The 9,772-nt window shown below is 37.0% G+C and overlaps 1 protein-coding gene across 1 annotated transcript; it reads left to right on the top strand.

The window, feature by feature from the left end:
• Nucleotides 1–129: 129 nt before the first annotated feature.
• Nucleotides 130–9,671, top strand: LOC149420580 (uncharacterized). Its single transcript, XM_089636387.1, has 3 exons — nt 130–529; nt 890–1,582; nt 9,619–9,671. The coding sequence occupies exons 1-3, from the start codon at nt 130–132 to the stop codon at nt 9,669–9,671; spliced, it is 1,146 nt and encodes a 381-aa protein (XP_089492513.1).
• The last annotated feature ends 101 nt before the right edge of the window (nt 9,672–9,772 follow it).

Genomic DNA, 9,772 nt, shown 5'->3' with positions numbered 1-9,772 from the left:
CTAACGCTATATCAACCTGGCGCCCTTCAGACACTAATAGATCAACTAAATGCATATAAAGCAGACATCACGGCTCTACAGGAAATTAGATGGCAGGGAAATGGGATCTTTGAAAAAGGAGACTACTGCATGTATTACAGCTGTCACGAAAAGTACCACATAAAGGGGACAGGTTTCTTGGTAAGCAAACGAGCTAAGCACCTCGTCATGGACTTTAAGGCACTCAGCCCTCAAATGGCGTATCTCAGAGTAAAGGGAAGATTTTTCAATCTGAGCATACTGAATGTCCATGCACCCACAGAGGACAAACCCACCGATATAATGGAAGATTTCTATGACAAGCTGGAGAAAGCTTTTGATGAATGCCCACCGCGTGACATTAAAATCATAATAGGGGACATGAACGCGCAAGTTGGTAGGGAACCCCACTTCACACCAACAATAGGAAAACACAGTCTCCACCTACACTCAAACGAGAATGGAGAACACCTGATAAACTTTGCAGCATCTCACGATATGGTCATAGGTGGTACGTTATTTCCACACAAAAATATACACAAAGCCACGTGGAAACACCCAAATGGCAGAACAAAAAACCAAATAGACCATGTACTTATTAGTGCTAGACATAAATCCAATCTACTAGATGTCCGCACTTATAAGGGAGCTAATGTTGACTCTGACCATTTTCTCGTTGCAAGTCGACTTCGGTTTAAAATATCAAATGCTGGTAAAACAACAAGGTCTAAAATCACAAAATTTAATACCATCAAACTACAAGACCCCGCGACAAAAATGGAGTTTCGAACTACACTCAACAGGATAGCGCAGTGTGACATAAATGATATCAACTCACAATGGACGGCCTGCAAAAACCTTTTAACAACAGCTGCTCTCGAAACCCTGGGTAAAGAAACATCTGTCAGAAGAAACCATTGGTTTGACTCAGACTGCGCAGAAGTAACGAAAAAGAAAAATGAACTCTACCAAAAAACGTTACAACAAGACTGCTCAGGACGACTTATGGACACCTGTAGGGAAACAAGGAAGAGAGAAAAGAAGTTGCACAGGAAAAAGAAACGTGAATATTTACAAAAAGAAATTAGAGAGGCTGAAGCACTCAGGCTTAAGAATGAGAGTAGGCTTTTCTACAAAAAAGTAAATAACATGAGAGCTGAGTTTAAGCCAAAAATAAATATATGCAAGGACGAGAACGGAGTGATACTGAGTGAAAAGCCTGACATCCTGAGAAGATGGGTGAGACACTTTGATACGGTTCTCAATAACAACTCGGCAGAGGTGGAGCACAACACGGTGGAGAGCATGGGAGATGACTCGTACAATGACAATACTGAACCCCCTTCGCTGGAGGAAGTGAAGCAGGCAATAACACAGCTGAAAAACAACAAATCCCCCGGGTCAGATGAGCTGGTGGCTGAATTATTTAAAGCAGCAGGTGGAGAGCTTACTCAATACCTGCATAACCTAATTCAAAAAGTATGGACAGAAGAAGAGATGCCCGAAGAGTGGAGACTAGGAATTGTCTGTCGACTACACAAGAAGGGCGACCAACTCGAGTGCTGTAATTATAGGGGAATAACGTTGTTAAATACCGGCTATAAAATTATGTCTAACATCTTGTACAAAAGATTGCTCCCAATGTCCGAGGAAATTATTGGCAACTACCAATGTGGCTTCAGGCCAGGCAAATCATGCATTGATCAAATTTTCTCTTTGAGACAGATCTTAGAAAAAACATTAGAATACAATGTCGAGACTCATCACCTCTTTGTAGACTTCTAGGCCGCGTATGACAGTATTAATAGGAACGCATTGTATAATGCAATGAGTGAGTTTGGAATACCGCGTAAGCTGATCAATCTGGTGAAACTGACAATGTCCCCAGTAACGTGTAGAGTCAGGGTTGGCAGTGATCTGTCCGAACCATTTGAAGCGCTCTACGGGGTGAGACAAGGAGATGGATTGGCCTGCCTCTTATTTAACATAGCCTTAGAAAAATTTATTCGTGACTCAGGCATTGAGAAAAGAGGAACGATATTTGACAACTCTGTGCAACTATTGGCTTACGCTGATGATATCGACATAATTGCGAAAAATCCCGATGATTTACAAGACGCCTTCATAAATCTTGAAAGTTCTGCCAAAAATATGGGTCTTATAGTAAACCAGCAGAAGACCAAATACATGGCCGTAGGATGTACCCAACAAACCCCCTCTCTCGTATGTGGAAGCCAAAATTTTGAAACGGTACCAAGATTCACATACTTGGGCTCCCTGATAACAAACAATAACAACACTACAGAGGAGATCCAGAAGCGCATCGTGAATGCAAATCGCTGCTATTTCCGCCTACAAAAACAAATAAAATCAAGACTGCTTTCCAGAACCACCAAGGTATTAGTGTACAAAACACTAATTAGACCAGTGCTTACGTACGCAGCCTAGACGTGGGTTCTAACTAAGAAGAATGAGCGAGCACTGGATGTTTTTGAAAGGAAAATTTTGAGGCGCATCTTCGGACCGGTTCTAGAAAATGGATTTTGGCGCAGACGTTATAACAATGAGCTCTATACTCTGTTTAAGGAGCTAAACGTCACAAAATTCATAAAACTGGGAAGACTTCGGTGGCTAGGTCATGTGGAGAGAATGACCGAGCATCAAGAACCAAAGTCCCTGCTGAGCTCAAGACCGATAGGCAAAAGGAGCCTGGGAAGGCCAAGGTTAAGATGGAGCGACAACGTCCTCAAAGATTTATCTGCCTTGGAGCTTCGAAACTGGAGAGAGCTGGCGCGGGACCGAGATGAGTGGAGGAAGACTCTTGAGGAGGCCAAGACCCACCAGGGGTTGTAGAGCCAAAAGTGATGATGATGACTCATGTCTCTACAGACATTGTCTATGGTTTCTGAGGGACTATGGATGGACTTTTCTTGGTGAGAGTTCGATAAAATGTATATAATATTTTAAGGTTAGGTATAGTTATTTCGTTTGGTTAGTAACAACGGCGTATCAAGAGAAATGATTTCTAACCAGTGAACTATAATATATGATTATCAAGAGATTGGAGACCCTGCGTGTGGGCACTAATGGCAGTGGACACCGGGTAGCTTATAAATTTACAACGCCTGAAAGGGTTTACCATTTAAGTCATAGTCATAAATAAACCACTCTCTAGATCGATATCTTCGGGCTTTTTGTATGGCGCCATTTTGTTACCCCCTTAACCACAGATAAAACGGTCGTTTGGTCCAGACAGGTAAATATATGGTGGACCATAAAGAAATCTCAAGGTCATTTAAAAAAAGAGCAAACATAGACAATATACCTGCACCCAGCTAACATCGTTCATTCACTAGCCCAAAAAAATTATATAATAAAAAATACTGGAATGCAGGAAAAGGAAAATAAAAAAAACCCACAGCTATGCACACATCAAAATATTTTTTATTTTCAAAAAGACAATGGACAGTAATACAAAACAGGGTCAGTACAACCGATGTATTGAGCATTGATTTATCATTGAAGTAGAAGATAATACTAATATATCTAAACAAAACATGAAACAGAACAAGACACAAAAAAATAAAAAGTAACAGTCTCAACTAGGAATCGAACCCAGGATTTCTGTCTTACTGCAACAACTTAATAGTATTTAATTTGACCTTGGACAAAAATACAAGAATATATACACAAAATAGCACTAGAAGTTATTCAAGTTCTCTTGCAAGGGTTTCATATGATTTTCACAGCTTTGTCGTCAACAAACATCATTGAAAATACTGGTACTTACATGATGTAATTCTAGAGAGGTTTAAGGCGAAATAGGTAGACTTGACCTGAAATTTGGAATTTTTGAGGCCAGTTTTAGACGTATGGACACTTTTCTAGAAAAAAACACAAATTGATTTCGAAAGATCGTTATTTTATCTTGTAAAGTAAGATGTAAAATTTTGAAAAATAATATTCTTTTCATATCTTAATAAAGTGTTACCGTTGGACGATGCGCAGATTTGTTGCATTTTCAAAGGTGAAGTTGTATTATACAACAAATATTTAAAATCATTGAATAATAATGTATAAACAATCAATAAATTATCTATCATATGTATGTATAAGAATTTTGTTTTTATTTCAAATAAAATTACTAATAAATAAATCCGAGCACGCGTTTTGTGAAGAAAATCCCTCAATTGGACTATTTATTTATGGTCTTACAAATTGGTATAGTTCAGATTTTTTTAGAAAAATAATTTACCAAGACATAATTGAAACATTAGAAATAATTTATGACCAAAAAATATATTCTTAAAGTATATAATAGTAATTAATTTCGATTCGCGTTTGTTGTTTGTGTCTTGCCCAGGCGCAAGCCGAAATTTTATCATTCCCCGCTGCGACAGGGCGGCGAGCAGACGTCTATTCCACGCCAGTCTACTTGATAACATTTTAAAGAAATTCCTCGCTTAAAAATGAGGAGGAAAATACCCTCGAAAAAAAGTTTTATTAGATAGCACAAATTACGACATCAAAAACGTACGTGGGAGATATATTTTCAGAAAAAACAAAGGTTAGTGATATTTAATTATCCGTGTACATTGTTCGTACTTATATGCTACAGGGTCGTTCGAAAGAATCAGTCAGAATAAGCACATATTTTTTATAACATTTGGCGATAATTTTGTGTTGTTTAATTTCCAGGGAAAAGAATCAACTATGGACAGGAGTTTATGTCTGTTATCGTTTTTTCATGTATAAATGTTAAAACTTATGCCAAAGTACGTGAAACTGTTTGTGATTGGTGGTCAAAAAGTGACACGAACCAAATGAATTTCGATTCGTGATGTGCGATTCAAATCATTTTTTTGTTCATAATTTCTATTTTATTGTCCAATTCACTAGGTAGGTACCGTAGAAAATAGTTGGAAATAAAACCTAGTTTTAATATATAAACTACTTCAGTTGTAAGGAATAAACCCTCTTTTCAATGTCGTACATATCAAATCAAGTAATACTTTGAAGATAAGTATTAGAAATAAAACTTACCGGTAATACCTTTCGGACAAACGAATAAATAAGTAAAACAAAAGATTTTTACTCACCTTTAGAAAACTCGTGTAAAATATTTAAAAAAAAAACAAATTAAACAAATATTTGAAATTTTTTTTAAATGTATATTTATATACCTACATATTTTATATCTACCATGTCAACAAACTGCATTTGTATTTATTTATGTTTACGCACTCCGACGTATAATTTACAAACATGTATGTAACTACTTATAAGGAAGAAAGCTACAACCAAGAATTAAACAACAATAATTGTTATTTCATCGGAACCATGCTGTAGTTTTCACTGCCGCGCGAGTGTACGGCTCGCAGCGGAATGAATTCGGTATTTCTGTCTCGGTCTAAAAAAACGTCCGATCGCGAGATCGTCTTTTAACGAAATTTGAATTCTCGTCCGCTGGTTAAATCGCCTTAAATGAACTTGTTTGATGTAATCGTGGCTTTGTTTAGCAATTTTAGTCTCCTAATACGTGGTATAAGATCGAGTCGGAATACGGATAGGTCTGAAAAGGAAAATTAATCAAATTATTAGCCAATGAAGTACATTCAGGAATCATGAACATTGTATCAAAGAACGAGAGGTTAGTACTTGTATTTAACAACGGGATCGGGTCCTTCTTTCAATTGGTGGAGATAGACCGGATATTTTATGATGATTGGAAGATTAAGCGTTGGCAGCGCATTATTTTTTAATCCCAAAAGTACCGTTTTTTTATTTCAATCGCGAAATGCCACACACAAACAAACGTATTTCTTGCTGCTTCTTCCTAGCACTGGATTATCGAATCCGTTTGAGCAACCTTTAACACAACACGGCATTAATTTATCACCTTGAAGAATTCTAGCACGCAACATTATTTTTAGATGGGTGAAAGAAAATTCAAAATATTTACGCTTACCTTCAACTGACTTCAATCTGCGAAATGGCGTCTTGGAAATTACCGTTATTTTTTTATCGGAGCATAACACATGCTTAGCTTCTCTTTCTGTTACACGAGTCGCTACGGTAGAGAGCGAGAGATCAAGATACAATTTTTGCTCTGAGCCAATGAGATCTGAGCTTTCAGCCACAACAGCTTTGTCTATAAGAATTTGGGTTGAGGAAAACTCCCCCCATCAGGGTTACAAGGTTATGCAACATTACATTAGTTTTGTTTGTGGTAACCTAAGCATCAGACTAGGCTTTACCTAACCTAACATATTAACTAGACTTTGCTATCATAATATATATTCTCATCTAGTATAACTGAAATGGTATAGGCTTTTGTAAATGATCTTTCACAAACAAAATCTAGGTAGGTACCTACGCAGTTGTCACCGTAACTGATTTTTTAACATTAGCTCCACACAGGACGCCCTGAGGAAAAAAAATCCCTAAGGGCCTATATCATATTTGGGATACTGTGTGGAGGGTTTTTTTAGGGAAAGAGAGGAGAGGAAGTTCTGGGAAGGAAAAAGGTATATGGTATGGGATCTGGGGGTCAATGTGTCCAGGAGTGACGGACGTCTGAATTCATCCCTCCCACTGCAATGCAAGGCGAGGAAGTCCGGCTGGAGAAATCGAAAGGTCTCCCTCAACCAGTCTCTCCCGATCCGGCCCGCCAAGCAATAGATGGGCAAACGCATCCACCGCTAAGACCTAGACAATTTAATCTCTCCCCATCAACCTGTGCATTTCTGCTAAGTCACCAAACGTAGTAAACTTCTTTGGGTGAGGGGTGTTGGTTATTCAATAAATGGTCCCCGGGGCGGCGGTACCCATGCCGGCCCCCCTATATTGTGAACTCTTAAATGGTAGGCATATAAGTAATAATAGGTTAATTAGGATAAAAAGATGAATAATATAAATACGATCAGTAGGATAAGTAGAATAAACGGGTTAAATAGGATAAACACATACAAAGAACATACATTAAGGATACGTTTTAAAATAATACCTATAATAAAATTACCTGACGACTGACGGGGCGATTCGTGTCGCGCCACTGGTTGGTTGATACGTATTATACGGTTTGATCCATTGTTCGTGAGACTCAATTATTATATGCATTAGTAATTATTACCTTTGGACTTCTACATAAACATTAAAAACACCTAAACAGTAGCTCTCTAGTTCATGACGGAAAAGACATTGCAAGTTGAAAATGGCTGTATTTTGGTAGAAATTTCATACAGAAACTTCTGTACAAATTTCATGAAGCCGAAGCTCACCATTTGAGGATTTTTGCTACTTTATACCAAAGATGTCTTTCATTAAATCTGTAATACATATTTATATTCACGTGTAAATGCATACATTCATATTGTTAATTGCTTCGAACAAAATTGTGTGCCAGATTCATTTAAAACAGTTAGTTTAAAATAATGGTACATATCTAGTGATTCGTTTACAAACCCGCTGCAAGTGTTTAGCATATATACAGTAGTATACCACACTTTATTATGGTTAACAGTACCAGCCAGATCAAGATAGGAGAGACAGAGGGACCGTATGGGTCTAGTGATGTTGGGGGAGGTGAGTGGAACGAAAGGTGGATGTAGGTAGTACAAAGGGCCAACCATTTTCGATAAAACTCTGCTTAATTCCTTCCACACGCATTGGTGATGTGTAAAACCGTGGCATCAGAGATTCCAAAACTTTCAAATTGCTTAATATTATTCAATCTTTGTTGTTCCTACATCATTTTTTTTTAATTATGAAATATTGTTGTTTGAGTTTAAATGTAAAGTTTTGGCAAAATATTAAGTTTTGGCAAAAAGTGTGATTTTGGCAAAATGGGAAATTATCCCAAAATGTGAAATTTTGGCGAAATGTAAAATTTTGGCAAAATTTAAAATTTTGGCAAAATGTAAAATTTTGGCAAAATGTAAAATTTTGGCAAAATGTAAAATTTTGGCAAAATGTAAAATTTTGGCAAAATGTAAAATTTTGGCAAAATTTAAATTTTGGCAAAATTTAAAATTTTGGATAAATGTGAAATTTTGGCAATATGTGATGTTTAATAAAAATTTGAAGTTTGACAAAAAGTGAAGTTTTAGCATATAGTGAAGTTTTGACTAAATTTGAATTTGGCTTAACGGCGGCAAGGTGATACATCCTTAGAATAAGTACCTACTTTCATCGTGATGTGGTATCCTATTATACCTACCGTGAATTTAGGAGGTGAATTCAACAAAAAATAAGTTTTATTTTATTTTCCCTAATGAAAAGATAGAAATAGAAAGGAGGAAACTTTTATTTATCTCGCCCGGTAGACAAAAGTTAATATCAACAAGTACGAACAAAATAAAATGTATTTAAAAGTAGATTCTTTTTGTTTGAAAATCAAATTAACTTGTTTATAACTTTTTTCTCTCAAAACTTCATGACGAAATCACCCCCTGAAGTTATGAAGTATAATTGTAAAACACGGTGTATAACAACAAATACATAACTTGTTACATCCTATATTGTCTATTTAACTATGTACTAATGGTTACGCCGATAAAAGCGCAAAGTAATGTCTAACATTTTGAGCAACACGCGTCTCTGCTTGATGGCGCAGAGGTGGGGTTCCGTCGCGCGCCGTCAACCGCAGTTCCGGTGGGGGAGACATCCACTCCAGTTCCATCACAAGCCCCGCTGCACTGGACGCATCCGCACCTACTTCAGCACTGGCTCCCAACTAAGACACAGCCGCAAACCTCGGGGACAGTACAAGACGTGCAAAAGAAGAGTAAACAACACCTCAAAGAGAAATTCAAAAGAACAAATTGGAACACTCTCAAAAAGAAATTCGAATTTAGAAGAAGAAAAAATCGCTACACCTTCAAAGACAAATTCAAATTCAGAAAATAATTCGCAACACTCAGAGGCAAATTCAAATTCAATCGAAGAGTTCGCAACACCCTCAAAGATAAATTCAATTCAGCAACAAACTCGTCTGCACTCTCGAAGAGAAATTCAATATTAGAAAAGACCAATGCTGAAAAGACCAGATGCTACGGGAAGCTTTTTCCAAAATCTCTAGATGTTTGGTTGATTGATTGGTTGGTTGGTTTTTTGATTGCTGTATGTGTTGTTTGATAAGAATGACAGTGAAAAAAGTGCATTGACTTCTAATGTAAAAGGGGTGAACAGTTTTTCAAAGTGGAACATTGTCTACAGCCATAGCAAATTTGATAGTGATTAAAAGATTATCAAAAGTGTTTAAAAATAGTACCCACAAAATAACCGTAATATTTGAAATAACTTTGTTAAAAGATAACCCTCTTGAAATCCCATTGCTCTGTGATTTTGCTTCCGGTTTCCAGTTTGTTGAATAGCTCATCAGTCAGGAAATTTCCATATTGTCCGTTGTCCGTCTCCTGAGATTAAATAATAATAAACGCAAAGTACTTTGTAATGTCTGTTTTCCTTTGTGCCTTGAATTGAAAGGAGTAAACGTCCCGTAACGTAACGATATTATAATTCTACGCGACACGAGCCATCCCCACAGGCAGTCGCATACGGGTTTCACACCTGACCTAGCGTAAAACTATTTTGTTCCAGCTTTCAAGCAACAAGTATTTTTAGAAGACTACAAACCTTCGAAAATCAAGTGAATATGACAGTTTTGTAGTCAATTACGAAAATTATAAACATACATGAAGTAACAATGTGTGATTGAAAAAGTTTAAAGTGGAGTACAGTAATGTGGATTCGA

The sequence above is a fragment of the Hesperophylax consimilis genome, chromosome 10 (genome assembly GCF_061612785.1).
Source record: "Hesperophylax consimilis isolate HC1 chromosome 10, BYU_Hcon_1.0, whole genome shotgun sequence".
Lineage (NCBI taxonomy): Eukaryota > Metazoa > Arthropoda > Insecta > Trichoptera > Limnephilidae > Hesperophylax > Hesperophylax consimilis.
Note: the sequence above shows the minus strand (reverse complement) of the source record. Positions and strands in the feature narration are given on the sequence as shown.

Bases quoted from the DNA above. Each gene is read 5' to 3' on its own strand.
- LOC149420580 (XM_089636387.1), top strand. From the start codon at position 130: ATGTATTACAGCTGTCACGAAAAGTACCACATAAAGGGGACAGGTTTC. The intron at 530-889 runs GTACGTTATTTC...TTTTAACAACAG, and splicing joins TCACGATATGGTCATAGGTG to CTGCTCTCGAAACCCTGGGT. The intron at 1,583-9,618 runs GTAATTATAGGG...ATTTTGTTCCAG, and splicing joins GGGCGACCAACTCGAGTGCT to CTTTCAAGCAACAAGTATTT.